The 21,153-nt window shown below is 39.8% G+C and overlaps 1 protein-coding gene across 5 annotated transcripts in view; it reads right to left on the minus strand.

Annotated features, from left to right (window-relative positions):
* diaph2 (diaphanous-related formin 2) overlaps positions 1-21,153 on the minus strand; it is a 357,664-nt gene that overhangs the window by 229,344 nt on the left and 107,167 nt on the right. For all 5 annotated transcript variants that reach the window (XM_080035789.1, XM_080035788.1, XM_080035790.1 and 2 more), the window contains 6 exons: positions 17,502-17,618; positions 12,867-12,985; positions 11,214-11,278; positions 10,082-10,186; positions 2,768-3,136; positions 364-478 (listed from right to left, as the gene is read on the minus strand). In XM_080035789.1, coding sequence (XP_079891915.1) covers positions 364-478; positions 2,768-3,136; positions 10,082-10,186; positions 11,214-11,278; positions 12,867-12,985; positions 17,502-17,618 — 890 coding nt within the window. The remainder of the gene's footprint in view (positions 1-363; positions 479-2,767; positions 3,137-10,081; positions 10,187-11,213; positions 11,279-12,866; positions 12,986-17,501; positions 17,619-21,153) is intronic.

The raw sequence follows: 21,153 nt of genomic DNA on the forward strand, positions 1-21,153 counted from the left end.
AAAAAAACACCGATGTGAAACTACTCAATGGGTACAAAGAACAGATAAAACGAGCAGCCACACTGCATTTCAGGCTCCCTTACAACACAAACACTGCAGCAGCAAAAGCACTGGTATCTCTAATTGGCACATCGATTGTATTGACTTGAGAGCGTACAAAGATGGTGTTCAAATGTAGGGGCAGAACAAGTGCTTGGTTTTTCAGATAATTAACATTCCAGCGAGAACAAAATAAATAAAAAATTCTTAAAGTGTAAAAAAAGGAAAGTTGCCCGGCACTTATTGCCCAGAGAGGCTAAATGAAGCGTGTGTGTGCAGATGAATTAGGTAAAGGGGTGAAGAGAGATGATGATGTCTCCTTACCTCTGCTCTGCGACGAGAAGCACAGGGACAGCTGAGCAAATAGGTCAGGGTTCTCAAACTTCTCTTCTTTGACTTTGATCCAGAAGCAATTCTCTGCCATTTCCTGAGGCACTATCTGCAATGACACAAGGATTCCATTATCACCACAATCAGAGACCGCCAATCCCGCCAACCTGCCACTCAAAAAAGTTCTCCTCACTGGAGACAGGATTTGTATGTGTGTGTTTTCTTGTTTTTGTGAGTGTGTGTGTGTGTATGTGTGTGTGTGTGTGTATGTGTGTGTGTGTGTGTGTGTGTGTGTGTGTATGACAAATAACATGAATATAACAACACTTTCTAAAACAGCAAAGCCTCTAAGATGCAACCAAGCACCTACACACAGTGATTTGGGATAACAGGCCGCAACCATGCTTTCTCATCCCTACTTGTTCATTCCCTCCACACCACTCAGGAGACAAGAGAGAGAGAGGGGTGTACAGAGAGATCCAGACATAAACAAAGCCATATAATATTGTCTGTGACACATAGATGGTATATAAAAGAGCCGTGACACTACACTACATTTGCTTTGCAATGTGTGAAGCGCAATGATAAAAGCTCTTAGTGAGACACTGTTGTTGCATTGTATCAAGGGCCTGGGCTAGCAGTTGGCCTACTGCACCGCTGCAATTAACCTTCTCAAAACAGTAATTACATAGAGTAAGGGGTCCAAGTGCAACACTTATCTAATACAGACAGAGTTAAAGCTGATCCTAGGCAATCATCCCCAAGCCTATATAGAAACAGTGATAGGGCAACAGTGTTGCAAAGACCCATATCGGAGATTTAATGAGGGACTTGTGTAACGCTCAACATGAGCTGTGTCTTGACACCTACAATGACAATACCTTTACTTCTATGACTACTGCCGATACATACAATAAAAGTAAAGTAATACAATAATGAATTTAGCATGTCCAGCTAAAGCTGTCCTGATCGCCACCAAAGTAGCATTTCAGCAATACAGAAATATTTTAAAAATTAACTAAATTAAATTGAAAAAATACAAATTGAGCCTGTAATGATATCTCAAATGTAAACAAGAATACCTGCTCTCTCTTCAATGTGTCAAATTTGCACAGTTGCAAGTGAAGGAAAATATTGTCCCGAGAAGACAAATATAAAAAAAATATAAAAATGAAAATGTTTCCTGTATAAAACAGAACACAATTATGCATGTATTGTTGATTTTGGTATTTTGACAGTTCCATACTAAATGTTCACTAAATAATTCTCTGTGGGATTCACAGACACATTAATATGGAACTACATGCAGGGGGGAAAAAGAAGCTGATTTAAAACGCATTTAGCACTTAAACAAAGCTGACATTTCCTAGTGTATGCCTGAGCTGATCTTCTCCCATGTGTGTGTCTGTTATTACAGATTCTGACAAAGAATGTACTGCCACCACATCCCTTGCTTAGCGTTGTACTGTAAATGTGACTGTTTTTTTTCCGACTCCACTGGGTGCTGAGTGTGAATATTTCTCTTTGTATGTAGTCATCAACTGTGCAAAGATGTGACAAGATCTATCAGCTGCCAACATAGCGTCATGCCAAACTCCATTATCTCGTAAAAATTGCATTCCTTTTCTGTTCACAATAAAATTGTTCTATTTATTTCAGACATGTATGAGGTATTTGATAAAGGTTATATATAGGTATGTAACCGTTCACTCTTCTTTAAAAATCTAATCATAGTTGCTACGTGTAGTCGTAAACTTCCCTCTGTTGCACACTGAGAAAAAAAGACTCCTCTTGTCCCACTTAATCCACACAACAGACACAGATTGTTTTTCCTCAGGTGGTTATGAATCTCATTTGCATCACCAAACTACAACTCCTGTGGAGGCAAGGTTAATGTTACCGCACATTAAACTGTTTCTGTACATTTTCCTGGCAATGGACCTTTGCAGTTTACTGCATGTACGCAAATCATATACAGCACCCCATGGATACTGCAATAGAATATGACAAATGATATTTAAAATACCAAGGCCCACTGAACAAATAATAAGTATTATTATTATTATTATTGTTTTACTTCCCGTAATGCTCAGGAAACTCCCACACACAGTGTAGCATAATAGAGCATTGTAAAGAAATTCCTTCAGGTGACATTCAACCTGTAATGTGCTGCTTACAATGCAATAGTCAACGTTGACTTTTATACAGTATGTCCACATCATTCTCTCATTTCAGTGAGTCATGACCTGTTTTTAAAATAACTTAAATTGAATGGGCTGCTGAATGTGGAACAGTGTGACCTGTGGGTAAATAGTTGTAGGACCAGATGTATTTATTTTTTTGTCAGCGTAGCACACAGTACAGACTGGTAGCAGGATTACTGTAACACATACAGTACCTTGGTCCAGTTGACTCTCTTCATCACAGTCTCTGGCTTGTAGGTCTTCTTGGGCTCCAGTCCATAAGGCAGCTTGATGACGGGCAGTGAGGGGGGTGGCGGAGGACCACCGGGGCCCCCAAAGAAAGGTGGAGGCGGTGGGGGCCCACAGCCGGGAGGAGGGGGCGGGGGTGGAGGTCCACAGCCGGGCGGAGGTGGTGGAGGAGGTGGCATGCCTGCGTGGCCCGGAGGAGGAGGAGGAGGGGGAGGGGGAGGACAGCCACCAGGGGGAGGGGGAGGAGGGGGTGGCGGGGGAGGAGGGGGGGCCGTCGCACCCCCTGGTAGCGCTGGTGCGGGCGGTGCTCCGGGCGCAGTGGGACCGGCAGCAATCTGCAACAACGTATAGTTAATGTTATTAGAGGTAGTTACTAAATGTTAAGTGTTGTTGGCCCGCAGTTATAATCAACCATGCAGCCATAAAAAGACAGATCTGTTGCAGTGTGTTTGTACCAAATATACCACCATCTGAGGCACAAGCCATAGTCTGACCTGCACTGTTAAACACGACCAGTTTATTGTATACTTAACGTAACAAAACGCTTTGTATTGATGGCTGTGAATTGGCACGGTATGCTCTTTAATTCCTTTAGATATGTTTGTAAATGCCAAGCTAAAGGTTGTGGGAAAAACAGTGATGGAGTACTGTTTTCATTTACGAAAGATAAGAATGCTGCTTTCCCATCAAGTCTTCGTCTTTGAGTCCTCACAATGACAGGCTATATAAAAACAGACAGGGATTTAATTAGAGCTGAGACTGATAAGACTTAGTCCTTTGACATGGCTGCACTGTCACACACTCACCACACACACACACACACACACACACGCACACACTCACTCACCACACACACACACACACACACACACAGTCAGTGAAAGCCAGTGATAATGGCAATGGAATTTTTTTAAAGAGAAAAAATGTAATGCAAATGCAACAATTACAGACGTGAAAAGCAAAGTCAGGGTTTGATCTTTCTTCTCAAAAAAGCATGTCCACCTGCACTTCTCATTTCCCAAACCAATTCCCCACCACGTGCGGCTTCCTGAAACTTGATTGTGTAAAATGGGATTCGCTTCAAGACATCACAATGTGTTTCATTACATAATGGCATGGGCAAATTGTTTATTATGGCCTCAAATCAAAAAGGTGTTCTGCAAGGAGCTTCATACACAGATCGACCAGAGCCCTTCAGAAAAGAAAAAAAAAACACACCCAATGATTACACGTCTGTCAATCTAGAGTCCCCGGCCCATTTTTTATTTTAAGATTAAAATGAGAGAATGGAAGCAAATTAGCTTCTAAATTGGAGCGCAGTTGCTTTCCATACTGAAGGGGCCCTCTGAGTCTTTTTTTCTGATTTACCCAGTAATAATAGCCCACTGTTTCACACAACCTGTGGGATCAAATCCCATTGCCACTGGCTGCTTCTTCCTCAGATTAAAAACAAACAAAAAACTGTAAAATAAGAGATCCATAACTTCTGAAGTGTACAAAAATGATGTGTTTTGTATCGAATGTGAATTGTGATTGTACATTTTGTATAAAATCCAATAAAGGTCATGTTATGCATTGATTTCTAGCCTGTACATTATCCAGCAAGTTTGGAAATGGTGTTCCTCGCCAGCTTGTAAAGGTCTCGTTGATGCATTGTGGCTGAAGTTAATTTAGCAGAGCCCATCTGGAGCTCTGTCTCAAGTAAAAGACAAGGTTGGTATGAAATCGAATCCGTCCAATTTAGATTCATAGTCTTCTGGACTCAATGGGGCGGTCAGCGGCATAAAATGAACTCTTAATGCTATATCATTAAATCTATGCCCTGATCCAATCAAGATAGAGGAATTTAATCACATAGTGTTAACTCGTAAAAATTGCATTAAAAAAGATGAAAATGTGTGTATAGAAGAATCTAAAGAGTGTACCATGGATTTTAACTGTTATATCCCTTAGCTTAATCGAAGGTGGGTCTTGAATTTATAGTTTTTTGAAACATGTTATCTTTTTTTGTGTATTAGTCATTTCAAGAGACAAACCATTCCATCCATTCAGATAAATCAGTCAAACCAGTGTAAGATTCTACTATATAAAGTGCAACAGAGATTTCTTTCTTTCCAATGAAGATTGCAGGTCAGTTCAAATTCACACATATCGTATACGTACAGCTAACTCAAAACATAGCATTACAATGTACTATAATATATACGGTAATAATTAGATGCGCTCACATGCAGAAAACATAAACAAAAAGTCAGTCTCATAATTACACTCAACAAAAATATAAACGCAACACTTTTGTTTTTGCTCCCATTTTTCATGAGATGGACTTAAAGATCTAAAATTCATTCCAGATACACAATTGTACCATTTCTCTCAAACATTGTTCACAAATCTGTCTAAATGTGTGATAGTGAGCACTTCTGCTTTGCTGAGATAATCCATCCCACCTCACAGGTGTGCCACATCAAGATGCTGATCTGACATCATGATTAGTGCACAGGTGTGCCTTAGACTGTCCACAATAAAATGCCACTCTGAAATGTGCATTTTTTTGCTTTATTGGGGGTCTGGGGACTCAGAACCAGTCATGCAGTGCAACACATCTTCTTCGCATAGAGTTTATCAGATTGTCAATTGTGGCCTGTGGAATGTTGGTCCACTCCTCTTCAATGGCTGTGCGAAGTTGCTGGAGACAGCTTATGGTGGAGAAATGAACATTCAATGCACGAGCAACAGATCTGGTTGACATTCCTGCTGTCAGCATGCCAATTGCATGCTCCCTCAATGCTTGTGGCATCTGTGGCATTTTGCTGTGAGACAAAACTGCACATTTCAGGGTGGCCTTTTATTGTGGACAGTCTAAGGCACACCTGTGCCATAATCATGATGTCAGATCAGCATCTTAATGTGGCACACCTGTGAGGTGGGATGGATTATCTCAGCAAAGCAGAAGTGCTCACTATCACACATTTAGACAGATTTGTGAACAATGTTTGAGAGAAATGGTACAATTGTGTATCTGGAATGAATTTTAGATCTTTAAGTCCATCTCATGAAAAATGGGAGCAAAAACAAAAGTGTTGCGTTTATATTTTTGTTGAGTGTAGTTTGAGATTTCTTTTTACAGCAAAAGATTTGAAGCACTGCAATCCAATTAATTTAATACATAACTTGGATTTGCAGGTAATTAAATTATAGATTATGTCAAGGGCCGCACATGCAGAGAGTACACCCACCTTGGCTTCAGATTCCCTGATGAGTCTCTGAGCCTCTTTGAGATTTTCTCTTTCAATAGTTAACTGTGCAGATATGCACGCACCACGCGCACACACACACACACACACACACGCACACACACACACACACACACACACACACACACACACACACACACACACACACACACACACACACACACACACACACACACACACACACACACACACACACGCAAACGCACACATACACACAACATGGGAACACACAACAGACACAGAGGGCACAAATGAGGATGGGTTAGAAAGCCAGAGCAGAAGAAGAACACTAGTACACAAGAACAGGTACAATACTCACACAAAACTGAAGAAAAGGAGGAAAAAGAGGCAAGTAGGTGAAGGAGGAGACAGTTTACGACAATGGTAGTACAGTGTTATGTTCCCATTTTGTATGAATGAGCTATCTGGAGTGCAATACGCAGAATGTACCGTAGTTGTACAGCTATTTACACCTAAAACAAGATGTAATCCATTGTTTTAAAAGCACATCAGTGAAGAGCACTGACTGCAGCATGAAAGGGAACAAGGCAGCGAATCACTGACAGTTGCTGCACCTTCAAAAACCTTCTTCCATTTCCCTTTTTTCCGTTGCTGGCATTGCAAAATACATTTGAACTTAACACTCTTAGATGTGTGATGGCGGGCATTGATTTCACTATGCAGTCTTTGTGTTAGAAATGGACCTACTTTGCTTTGTGATATTTCACTCTTGTGTGACCTTGCCAAAAGAATGGGAACGTATTTCATAGTAACATAATTATTTTTTTGTATGGAGTCATTCCTATAGATGCTATGGACTGTGGATAACTAAAGATTGAATTAGTGTAATGGAAAATGCGATGGAAACTGCTAGGTATACATGGATACATGTATGTGTTAGATATTTGAATGGCAGTTAATTTTAGGAGTACATTTTTGGCGTAACAATTTAATTGGCTCGATTTCATCACATCAAAGCAATCATTACTTTCTGATGTATCCTGTCATTATCAGTTGATTCAAATTCTATAATCAGCCGGGGCAGAAGGCTGCGAAAGAGAGAGAGAGAGAGAGAGAGAGAGAGAGAGAGAGAGAGAGAGAGAGAGAGAGAGAGAGAGAAAGTAGTCCACTACACCTCCAGCTCCTCTAGGGGCCCAGCTGGGTCAGCTACAACACCGCCAGGTTGTTAAAACCTATTAATGGGATGGTGCAGAGTGGTCCGATGTACCACTGCTGTGTGCTACATTATTCATGACATCCAGAGCCAATTCAATGCATACCTCCATGTTTAACCAAGGGATAGTAGCAAGCAAAGTTGTTGGGGGAAACTGATGGCTGATTTCCACTTGCTGTGATTGTGGTGTTCTGTTGTTGATGTTTACCGGCAAAACCTTTCCCTTGACTCAGTTGGGGGATAATCAAACGGACACATCACAGTCTTGTTACAATGCCAAAGTTCCCGAGAGAGATTTTCATTAAATGTGTTGGTTCACAAACAAGGTGAACAGAAGCGACTCCGGCACACATGCATGTGTTTTAATATCTGACAGGAATTGTGTCTAGGAGATGAAAGGTTAGGCTTAGCTCCCACTTCCTTACTTCATTCATATTCAGCAAAATGCCAGTGATAGCGAAGGAGCCGTGATGGACACACTGAATGTGTATCCTCGCAATGATTTAAAGGTTCTGTGCTTTCACAGTTAATGGCTTTCTACAGCAATGTGTCAAACGTGGATCAGGTTGCAAAACACACTCTTTCAGCGTAGTCTCTGCATGTAGCAGAACCACAGCTTTCGGAGAGGGTGACACTGTTTTGTTCAGTGTTTGGGGCAGCAATTGCATAGTATAAAAACCTGCCATATGTTTAAGAAACACAAAACAGGATATAGCTATGAAGTGTCATCACAGCACTTGGATTCTTGAATTCATTATAAAAAAAAGCTCAAGCCCTGGCAGCATTTAACTCTAATTAAAATCAAATAAGTGTGTAAGGCCAGTGCAAATTAACTGTACGTGAAGTGATTCAATTGATTCACATTCTTAGTCAAGTGTATTTTTTGCTTAGCAATAGGTATACCCCTATTGTGTATATAATGTGCTTGCTGTACTCAAAGTTATGTCAACAAGTTGCATGTTGCCCTGCTGAGGTTAATGTCTGTTGATGTGCGGTTCTCCGGCAGTTACTGCTCTTTGAAGAAGCATTCAGACAAACAGAGGGAGAGGGAGCTTGACTCTCCAGGGCATCACCGCTCTACACTACCTGCTAATGCACCACTAGTCAGTCAGTCTTCAAAAGGCAAGAGGCCTGCCAGGGGGAAAGTTGAGGGGGAGGTATACGTTATAGGGAAGGAAAAAACACTTGGGAACACAACATAAAAAAAGTTCAAACGAGGGAAAGAGGGCAAGCAAAGGTAACCAAGCCTGGATGCACAAATTCCCTACAAAAAAGGTAAGGAGGAGAAAGCAAGGTGGGAAGAGGGTGAGAGCTTTAAATTCAGATGGTCTCATTAAAACAGGTACGGGTAAACAGTGGGCAATGTACCGCTGGGTACAAATGCAGGTAACAAGTGGTTACACATCACTCAGGCATGGGAGGTGGGAGACGTACAGTACACATACATTAAGTGTTATGGAAGAGGCAGGTGTTGTTCAGTTGTCTTGGAACGACAGCTAGAGGACTGACACACTCCAAGTGATGCCTGGACCACATACACAGGGGCAGTATATCAGACAGGGAGTGCCAACATATGCAGAGATGGGTGTTTGAATGAAAAAGCTATATCTGATATAAATGTTGCCATACCATCTTTCAATGCTGGTTTATATTAAATTCCTTGAGCAGGAAGGAAAACTGCTCGTTTGTCCCAAGACAGTACGAAAGTGTTTGAAATTGGGTTAAGGGTGGGGGGGGGGGGGGATAGCAGTCATTGTCTGTGCTCAAAATGGAAGGGTTTTAGCCTGGGAAGAAATTATGTGGAGGCCCCGGAAAATAAATGCAATCCATCTTGGTGATGATAGAATTACATAGGAAAAGCTTCAATAGAGCAATTCACACATAAAAAGAGCTACAGCTTAAGAAGGAGATTGACCCTTTATTAAATCAAATGTTCTTGCATGGATGATAACTCCCCACTTACAGGCAGCAGCACGTCTGTGAGTGGGGATGGAAAGGTATCACTCTTTTTTTTCTAGTTGCACTCACTTCTTGTTGCTATGATCTTAAAGCGGACCTATGATGCTTTTTGACTTTTATGACCTATAAACGTTGTTATGATGATTCATAGTCATGCTTAACCATACTAAATTATCAAATAATGACTTACATGCATTTCGACGTATTCCCTGCTGACCGTCTGGGGTGTCTGTGCAGAGCACTAAACACTATTCTAGCCAGTCGAGAAGTCACGTGTTCAAAGCGGTCTACCCTTTGTAACTTTGTGACGTCACCACGCGGATGTTTCCATGTATGGTAATGCTGTCACTTCCCTGTTCGCGTCTGCCTCGCGCCCTTATAGGTCCATGCTCGCGCTTCCCGCCACTGAAAGTGTTCCGGAAGGAAGGTAACCAATCACAACGGAGTGGGGTTTGCAGGAGGGGGGAGGGGAGCGGAGATTGCCGAAGCACAGGCGGAGGGAGCGGAGATGGCCGAAGCACACACACTCAAGTGTTGACAGGACGTGCTGGATCGCCAAAATAAGAGAAAGAGCTTCCCGAAAATCTACATAGTTTTTTGTGATGTGATTCGTGTCAGGTTGCTCTATAGCAGTGTAAAACAAGAAATTAAGACCAGAAAAGTAGTATAATAGGTCCTCTTTAAGAAAAACGTTTTTGTATTGTCCATTACATTGTATGAGACATTTTTCACACACACACACACACACACACACACACGCATACAAAAAGATTTAAAGGTATAATAGACATAGTATTTCACCATCATATTATTTCATGCTTTCTGTCAAACGTAATAAAATAAAAGATCTCTGGGGGAATGTAACAGTGTTTTAGCAGAGTAGGGGAATGTACCTGTGACTCCAGGAGCTGGATCTTCCCCTCCAGCTCTTTGATTCTCTCTTCCTTCTTTTGAGACTCAGCCTGGGCCTCCTGCCGTGCACTGAACTCCTCGTCAAACTGAAAGAGAGAAGACACACGAGTATGTTCAAGAGCATCCAACAAACACAGCACACAGATCCTAAACACGCACATACATACACACACACACACACACACACACACACACACACACACACACACACACACACACACAGGTTGCAGAGTGACACGGCAGTGTCTGCAGAGAATGACCACAGGGCACATCAACAGACACCAAAAAAGCACGCTGTCTTACACTCGCCGTCCGATTTCTATTCATAGCTCGCATATAGCCTTAGAGCCCTGTTTGTCCTTTGTCTTTGTTTCAAGGCCTGGCTTTCATATATGTATGTTGATTGATCTAACCTTTTGCAAGAAACCAAGCCATGTCACTACAATGATTTCACTGGCCCAGCAGGGTGGACTGGTGGGACAAGAGTCTTAAGAAGAAAACATAGCCAGGACCCCCCGTTGATGTTGCCAGGGAGTGCAGCAAGAAGATATTTCTAAATAGTATGCATAATAGTAAGAAGGCAATTCCCAAGCAATTTGTTTTTCTTTTCTTTCTTTTCTTTTTTTTTCACTTGCTAACTTCTATTCGTAGATATGGCATTATGTTGTTCCAACTGGCATGTGAATGTCAAAATGTTGTCAATAAAGATCTAAGTAGAACAAATATATATTATACATAATATGTGCAAGTTTATGTTTGAAATGGGCAGTTATTTAAAAAATACAAATAATAAAGCAAGCACATAATTAATCAATTCACTTACATAATAAGGCAAATGCAAGATAAAGATAGAAAAAAGGCCCAGCTTAAAATGCACAGCTGTATCAAAAGAGCTCTGCACATAAATGAACACAGTGCACAAATAAGTATACATCACAAACAACAGCATTGATTGTTGTAATGCTGATACGGATCATGTAGCGTCACAGCCAGCTATTGATCAGGGCATGGGAAATCAATTGCTTGTCTGGATGCTCTGAGGTAGAAAAAAATAACTTTTCCTGATGGGAGTTGGCCAACCAAGGGTGGATGCTGACGTGATTAATGCCTCACCTTTTTGGAGAACTCTGCAGCCTTCTGCTCACTCTCTTCAACTTTAGCTTTATCCACACACTGATCTGCAAGACAAGACAATCACAGTTGGCGAGATACTTCAAAGGCATCTCTAGGCACGATGTGAATCTATTAGCTCCTTGTGAGATTTACCACTAGACCTGGCTCTTGTTTCTCAAAGTATATCAGAACTGAGATGATTATAAAATCCTGTAAGGTCCTTAAGAACTGAGACGGTCTTAAAAACTGTCATGGATCATGGTTGTATTTCAGAACTCCTGAAAAACGCCAAGTGTGCTTTGAGAAGAGAAACCAGGTGTTCACAGTCTTCCAAATGAGTGCTTTAACTCTGCATTACAAGGTTTATCAATGATTTAAAAAAAAAATCTATATAGTTTAAGATAAAACCATGTCCTCCATTAAAGGTTGTAAAAAAAAAGTAACTTATGTAATGAATCGCAGATAATAAAATTAAATATAAAATAAAGGAACTGTTATTGGAACAAATGGTTGAAGTACAAAATGGGAAGCTGATGCCACAGTTGTGTTTACTTTGTGAAGAAGAAACAAGAATAGGAAAAGAGTTGTTATGATATGTTCAATAACTGTCTCACATAAGGTCAAATCAGTCAAACTTGGCCAATATTTCTTATATCATGTTGTCTTTGCCCCACTCTTACTGAAAGGGTGTCGTTAAATAGGAGGAATTATCACAAAGTTATTATTTGTTGCTTGAGGATGTGTCTTGAACAAGTGAAAATTAAGTTTAATTTGAGTGTGTTCAGAAATTCCATTTTTAAAATATCACTCTCTAGTCTACATGAATCATCTGATGAACATTGTATCCTTTAGGAGTGTATTAATATTGAATCAAAGAACACATTTTCCTTCTGAAAAAGAATTATTGGGAAACAACACCCTAAGGTTAATGTACAAAAGTAAACACAATAAAAGAGAAAATAACAACTTGTAGGAACATATCTTTCAAAAGTCCATTTTGATGTGGCACAAAAAAAAAGTTTTTTGTACAAATTAAACAAAATAAATCCTTGAAAGTCTTCTAACGACTGTACAGAAAGGGAGAAAACTCCTCTGTGGAAGGTTTACAAACTTTTAATGACCCTTTGTTGGCAAGTCACAGCGCTGTTAGTGAAACAGTAAGAGGCAACGTGATGTCATTTATATATATATATAATGTTTTTCTCTGTATAATCCACATTTCCATTAGTAATAGTACACTGGAAGTAAATGTTCTTTTTATATGATTCCAAGAACACGGCTGACAATTACACCAATAGTGGGAAAACAACATTTATAAATGATTCGGAATTAACTGCATTCAGTTTGCCAGATGATTTATTATTCAACAATAATTAGATGACCACATCTTATATGTCAGGCCACTGCAGGTGTTTGTCAGAAGAATCACTGGGGGATCTGGGTAGGATAATGAGAATGGCTGTGAGCTACAACATTTTTAGCAACATCAATGACCTCCTGCAGCTTTTTTTTATTAAGTAAAAAAACTTGGGGATGATGTCAATGTATTACAAGCTTGACTATAAGTGTTCAAGAATGTTATAACACATTTGAAAACTTTTTGAAAACCCCATGTTTAATTAATGAGTGAAAATGAAGCAAAAAAAAAAGTACCTATCAGATGGGTGAAGTCCACGTCTAATCGTTTACTGTAGCCAAAGTCGGGGTCCATCCCATTGCGGTGCAGGACCACCTGAGACACACACTCTTCTATCACCTTGTAATATTGAGGCCTGAGGAGGTCACAAAACATTAAAACACAACAATTAGACAAGTCACGGGAAGGTGTGAGTGACACACAAACTCTACAAGGCTAATTAATCGGCAAATGATTCCCTCATCCGAGCTAGAGGTCACAAAATGCCATGTCGAATGGGGTTGCTTGCTTGGAGAAAATAGGTACCCTATTAAATTTGATCACTTGCTTCAGCCACGATCATGAAATTAGCAGATTAATGGGCACGCGGAGCCCAAGTCATGTGCTAGTCCGTCCATTTCAAGGTGACAGACGGCAGTCGAGGCCACGCTTGCCCTCTTGCCTAATTTGCAATCATCTTTGCCAATTAGAGGCAACCATAAAAACTGAAATGTAAATCTAATCAGTGTAATGTGTGGTAATTGAAAGCACAATGACCAGGAAAACATGTCAGCCAGTTAGGAGTGTGACCGAGTGCTCGGTGTTTGTCGAAGCAGTGTGTGTGTGAATCAGCCCATTCCTCCACACACAGGTTGCGATGTGACCTTTTCCTCAGTAACATTATCAACTTTAATTGCAAGTGACATTTAGAAAAAAACAATGCCACCTTAAACTGAGCTCCAAACTGAGAATATAATGATTTGACATACTAGCATGACCTTGACCAGAACTTGATTTTTTAAACTTGCAACAGAGAGACAACTTGTTTCATTCTATTTTAAAGACTTAAGATTTAGAGAGAGGAATAGACTAGAATTGAAAGAATGATGCCAAATATTGCCCTAATGAAATTATAAAAAAGTAAACTAAATGTACGGGTGCATGTACAGTAGGTGTGATCAATTATGTGTTGCAGTTATGTATGAACTGTTGGGTAATTGCAAATCAGAAAAGCAGCACAATGGAATAAAGAATAGGGGTGGACCAGAATAAATACATTACTAGTTGGAGGAAAACAGCAGGTGATACTTATTTTAGAAATCAAGGCTCTCTGTACAACACCCTGTTTTGGCATATCGATTTACATCAGGAAAATGACAAAGTTAACACTGTAAGTTTAGCTTCTTGAGGTATTCGAATAGATTAGTGAGATAAGTATTTATAATTCAGGGAATCAGGAAAAACATTATTAGAACTTTAAAGCAAAAGCAAAGCTTAATGTCTGTTGGCACTGCATAAAAGCAATACGGGGAAGGAGCACTAATGCAACTAAGATATAATCACTGATTTGAGCAGGCAGTGAACAAAGGGTGTGTTGTCAGGTGGGCAGAGGCGGTCTTAACGATCTGGGGGCCCCATTCAAGACCTAGTGTGGGGCCCCCCACTTTTTTTGTATTTTCATGAAAAAAAAATCGTAATTTTTTTTTTTTTTTTATTTGTTTTAATACATATTTCTTGTGCATGCTTCCTGCAAAAAGAAAACAGATTGTAGAGTTTTATGAGATTATGGGCCACTGGGTGCAGACTCTTAAAGGCCCCCCCCCCACTCCTACCTATCCAGTCAGGTACACTGACTTTTCAGCACATATACAATTAATGGTAAAAACACATTAATGAAGTCAGTTTTTCTCACAGGATTTAGGGATACTGTGGGAGGGACCCTGGTCCTTGTTGGGGGGTCCGGGGGCATCCCCCCCGGAAGAAAATGTGTGCCTTTTGAATTAAAATGCATCAATCTGGTGCACTTTGAGGGGAAAATTTAGAGGCTATATCAAATCCTGAGATTTTTCTTAATCAGGCAACTCTGCAACTGTAAAAACAGTAGATTGGTCTGCAGACCCATGTTCTATGATGGAGAGACTCATTTCAACAGATACAGGGTGGATAGCTACTTTTTATGAACAGCATAGAATTTACACATAGAAATCGTATTCCTGTATGTGTGTGGGGGCCCTAAAGGCTCATCATGAAGCCCCTTAGACAGAGCTACTAATGCTGTTTTCTTATGCTTTTGTATTTCTCCCCTACTAGTTGAGGGGCCCATGATGATTTATTTCCTTATATTTAGGCTTATTCCTTTTTGGACCCTGTTATTGACCTGAGTGACTGAGCTCTTTGAAAATGCAACATGAAAAGTTACTATGAGGCCTAGGGCCCGGTAGCCTGCTCAAGAATTATTTATCAAAAAATAAATAAAAAAAAATAAAAAAAATTTAGGGGGGGCTTGGGGCCCCGCAGAGGGCGGGGCCCCATTCAATTGAATGGGCTGAAACATAGCTAAGGCCGCTACTGCAGGTGGGTTCATCTTGTGTAATGCCAAGAAAGCACATATAAGAATGGATCCAAATAAAATAGAACGCAATGAACAGTGACTTTGCTATTTGAAAAATACATCTATTATGATTATTTAAAAAAAAACACAACATGGAAAGAAGTGTATTCCCAAGACTGTGAAACTGTTTCCCATAATTTCAAAGGGAATGTTGTGTTGGAACCTAGTGGGTGCACAGGGCAGAGCATGTTATGAACAGAAGTATAGAGGAACGAAAAATACTTCAGAGCCAAAGCAAATAAGAAGAAATCAGCATTTAGGTGAACTGTTTTGAAAGCATGAAATGCCATACATTAAGCTTTGAGCTGGAGGATTCGCCCCCTCATGATTGGAACTAGCTACTGAAAGCTCACACATCGCTCTGCTGGCTTAAGCACTGTGGCACCCTGGCTTACAACTGTCACCAAATGTACACCACATTATTATCTCAATAAGCCGCTCTATTTTCCCTTCGCCACCATCAAGCAGATAGGGGGCTGGGGTGGAGATAACTAGAGACGGAGAGAGTGACCCAGAACTGTCAGGCCCCATCCACAGTGGGCAGGGCTGGGCTTCACAAACCAGCATATGTCCCCTGCATCATTCCCCACCTCTTATTTTACTCTGGCACCTTCATTTTTTTTCCATTGATGGCTTGCAGTTCAGCACAGCCCCAGCCACTTGATCCAGCTCTGCTCCACATAACCAGTGTAATCCCCATATCGCCAGGCTCCAAAAGAGCAGATCTGCTCTATATTTACTGGGTGGGTTTGATGTGCTCCCATTCATTAGGCTTGCAGTGAGAGATTAATTATCAAAAATAAACCCAAGCCCCCGAGGGGAGAGCAACAACTAATGTCGTGTTAGGAGGAATGAGAGAAGATGCAGCACTACAACACTCTGTCCACGGTATACCTTAGACTTATTTATCCATTATATTATTTGATTCATTATCATTAGATGTAGATTATTATTTGACAAAAAATTTAGGGAACAAGTTTGCTATCAATTTCAATAAATACAATCATAAACACAACTTGCATATAATCGTATGAGCACACATATCATGTACACAAATTCCTTTGATCACAAAGCAAAAGTCTGTCATCCATTTATATAACATACCTAACATAAAACAGATTCCCAATTTTAACCAATAGTGAAGAATGAAAACATTGGAAATAATGTATGTGAAACATGTGCTGCATCTTCCATCATCCTAACATAATGTATTGGGAAAGAAATGCCTCTGTCAGGATGGATTTCAGGTGCTAATGTTTGTGTCTGCACATGTGTGGGTTTATCCTTGCATTTGTTATGGCGGCTGCAGAAAGAAAAATGTATTTCAAAAAGATATCTTTAAAAAGACCATCAACAGTGGTACTGATCCCCTTCAAATTTGCTGGATTATAGAGGGGTACAATACATACATGAACACTGGAGCAAAGGTGACTATGGCTGTACTTGCTGGTTAATGGGAATTCAATTTCTCACTTCCTACAAATAGATGAGGAATATATTATTCATAACCTCGAAGGAACAGCAACTTGTCCATAGTAAATTCATCTTCCCTTTGTCGTCCAACGTTCTGTTTTTTTTTCAGAGTCTTATTTCTGGAAAAAGCTCTGACACAGCAGTGAATTCATCAGTGTCACTCCATTCAGAGGAGTGGTGGCCTTCCTGCCTAGTGACTGACATATTCACTCTTCAAAAGGCAAAAGTATTAAGCTAACCCAACAGTTTATAATGATTTCATATTTTCAAATGGCAGAATAATATCCCTAGTATAATAATTTGTACGTTTTCCGCTCGTAGGCAGTGGGAGGTTATGAAAAGAGAAAATAGAAATTGAACTAAGGCTAATCTTTTCATGCTCTTCTCTCAGCCCGCGCAGTGCAGCACCTCACACTGCACTACTGTGCAATGCTAACATTGCTGTGGTCACAAGTACGTTAGACAAAAACAAGTGTCTCCACTCTACACTTAAATAAATATAATGCTACAGTTTGGTTTAAAAAATCAATAGGTCTCTCACTTTTGGAAATATAAATGTCCATAACAGATGTATGAAAAAAGAAAAGTGTTTATCAAAGAGATACAAAGAGACCTACTGAAGCAATACCCAATTTCTGAAAGTCAAATACATAAGTCCCGAGTGATGGTGTTTCATACCAATGTTGTATATATTTTTTTAATTGCAAAGCCATCTATGCACATTTTCATACAGTAGAGCATCACAATGTCATCAACCAACAAAAAGCCAATCATATGTAAAAAAAAAAAAAAATCACACAGAACTTACCGGATGTAGTAGTCGTTCCTGACAAGCAGTAGATGTTGAAGGATGGACAAGAAGTAGGCCTCTGAGCCAGTGTCTTTCACCATATTGGACAGGAGATGGTACACCTCACCCATATCAGTACAGGAGGCAAGGTTAAGGGAAAAAAAAAACTTTGACAGCGTTTTCGTTTGAGGTTTTAAAAGTTCATTTAGGTTAATAAAACATTCAATTCAATGCATCATCCAGGTACATTTAACTCATTTTTGACATTTTAAAATTGGATAGTTCATGTTTTCTTTATAAAAACCTTTTTTTTTTCTCATTCCTTTTTTCTGACAGGCATCACTGCGCAAAAGCAAACAGTGATATGATTCATCTTCATCCATTCTGTCTCAGGGGAGCTAAAACAGCTAAGTTGAAGAGAAAAAGCTCTCTCTGGTTTACCTGTCAGTTCAAACCTGTCAGAACAGAGGGAAATTAATAATATGGGGAAAAACTCAACGGACTGAATGTTTTAGGGAAGAATGATGGGTGGGTGGGGAGGGGTCCGACCATTCAACTGGGCAAAAATATATGGGAGATGTAGTTCTACAATTGGAACTGACATTGACTTGGAAGGGGGAAAAAAATCATGTTATTAAATTTGCAAAAGGTATTGATTATGTGTCTAATGGTTGCTTTCCCCCATGAGGAAGCAGTGATGGCTTTGACATCCACAACAGATGTTGAATCAGAAAGTCTTTCACTTTATTATTCCATGTTCAAACATAAAATGGCAAACATTAATAGATTATTTGCTGAGTATTTTTTTAGAAGCGTATAAGTATATGCGTTAGTGATGCATAAAAATATGTTATTTAAATTATTGAATTAAAAATATATACAGTATATAAAACGATTTAACAAACATTTTAGGAGAATATAAGCACATTCCATATATTTGACTGTTTCCCTTTTAAGCTGTAATTTTTATTTTATTTTTATTTTTATTCATTTTTTTATTGGCTTTTCTAATGTCTATTCTACACTTGATGTGTTTTAATCTCGATGTATTTGATGCCCCTGTAAAGCACTTTGAATGGCCTTGTCTCTGAATTGCACTATATATAAATAAACTTCCCTTGCCTTTTCATTGAAAGACATTTGAAAATTTAAAAATTCTATATGTTGCAGTTAATTCATCTTAATTAAATGTGTGCTCCTCAAAACGTTTAATAGTTTTCTATTGTGTAGCTCTAAGAAGTAAGAAGAACCAAGAAAAATAAATGATCTGGAGCCTATTTAATTTGTTTGCTTGAGAAAGGAGGATTTTCCCATGGAGACTGGTCTTGTTTGACTAAGAGCAATAAGCCTCTCACATACTGTATGTGCACAGAAAAAGAAAAGGAAAAAAGGAGTCGGTGCCCTCTACAGATTGCAGGGATGAAAAACCCGATTGCCATCATAACTCGAAATGTGAATCTTGACAATGTGTGCTAAAATATTTACATAGTGCAACATACTGACTGCAAAGCAATGAGGTGACATTTCCACACTGAATGAATATGTTGCGATTCCCAAGACTTCAGTTTATGGAACAGTAAAAAAATATCAGTTAAATGCATATGCAATAAGAGATTTGTCAGTATGAAATTATTAAGAAACAAAAGCCATATTTTGACTAAACAAAGCACCAAAGCAACAGCAATATTTCTACTAATATTACTGATGTATAATAATTCTATAAAAAACAAAACACAGGAGATTAGACGGGTCTGACTGACACGTTTTCAAAGGTTAATCTGAAGGATTTTGTCAACACTTTACTTGTATCCTTTTAGGAATTCCCAAGTTATATCAACAGCTAATGAAAGATGTCACTGTAAGAAAGTAGAAATATATCGAATACTCTTTCCCATCAATAATAAGCCAAACATAAAACAGCTTTTCCATTTCACATACTGTCCTCCATCCAAAACAATCGGCCGCTGCAGCAATTGGAGAAGATCAATTCTTTTTAAATACTGTTTGACACTTTTCCTATTAATTTCAACAATGTCTGTAATTAAACTCCTCCTATCCCATATCAATTTTTTTAGGGAGAGAGAGAGAGAGAGAGAGAGAGAGAGAGAGAGAGAGGGATGGAAATACAGGCTTGTCTGCAGTATTATTTCCCCTCCCTTGTATTAGCCCGAGTATGAAGCCGTGGGAGAATTACCCAATCCAGTGAGATTCAATTATAGCCTCACCACCGCAGAGAGAGGAGCTCAGACTGGGAAAGTATCCAACTAGCTCCATCTATCACTAAGCTGCAGACATAAACCTAATGTAGAATGCCAATCCATTGGATGACACTCACCCCCCTCTATACTCTCTTGTCGCTCTGCCTCTTTCTTTACACTCCCTCTCCAAATAATGAATAAACATGAGTGGCAGTCAAGTGTGACGTAGGCCAGTCAGTGGTGGGGTCAATCAATCACCATTCACACAGCTCATCAATATTTATTAGTGGCCTGGAGTCACCTCCTCGACACCTGGACCTGGAGCCGGACACAGAAGTGTCGGTCCTCTCTCCCGGTTAATATTCATGAAACTCCTGGGAGACTACTAGACACATATGCAATGTTCGGGAGTAGTAGTAACACTACCTGTGTAATAACGTGTGTGTGTGTGTGTGTGTGTGTGTGTGTGTGTGTGTGTGTGTGTGTGTGTGTGTGTGTGTGTGTGTGTGTGTGTGTGTGTGTGTGTGTGTGTGTGTGTGTGTGTGTGTGTGTGTGTGTGTGTGTGTGTGTGTTGCATGCTATACAGGCAAAGAGACAAAGGGTAGCCTTGGCAAGGCATTCGGATCATGCTCAGAAATTGCAGATCAATACCACATTGTCCTTGGATACAAACATTGGGCTCTCTCATTTGTGAACCTGCTCGAGCACCTCATTAATCCAGTGGGCTTTTTTTCTCTCTCCATGTACACACATGCACAACTTCCTCCCCTCCCCTCACCTACATGTGTCAACAGGGACTGTCACTCACAGCAAGCAGTGTGCCAGTACTATAGCATGTGGCATTTGGTGAAAGGTAGTGAGAATGGACATCTGCATAACAATGTCAGCGTCTGGATTGTCCACTCACACAATGTCAGCCAATCATGCATAGCCCTAGAGCAGATTTGTTCAATTATTAAAGGGCTCTTCCTCGGATGATTGAAGACATTTCCCGGTGGGCCTAAATCATGGCTCACCTCATCAACTTCTACTACTGCATGTTGGGAGTTAAATTGACACTGGAGGAGAAAATGTATATGTATAAAAAAAAATTAACAGAAAAAACAAGGAACAATACAGAAAGAATTCTAATCATATAATTGAATATGACACCTCTTAAAAGGGATTTAATTGTCCAATGTGTGGAATAATAATAATTAATGGAAATAGGAGGAAAGTGTGTCCGTTTGGTATTTCCTCCAGTCTTACTCAACCCAGCACTGACAGTCAAAGGACAAAAAGTCAAGAGAAGAGATGAAAGAAAGAGCAGAGTAAATAAAAGAAAGAGTGAAGACGTGGGAGGTTAAGATGACCATGGTTATTTCCCTAGTATATACCTGGTCGGAAAAAAAAAGATATGGATATTGTGCTGTGTGCTCCTTAAATCCTTCTCTAATGAACCAAGCCATGAGGGGCTTAAGCCTACACAAAGC

This window comes from Ammodytes marinus (assembly GCF_949987685.1).
Source record: "Ammodytes marinus genome assembly, chromosome: 10".
NCBI classification, from domain to species: Eukaryota; Metazoa; Chordata; class Actinopteri; order Uranoscopiformes; family Ammodytidae; genus Ammodytes; species Ammodytes marinus.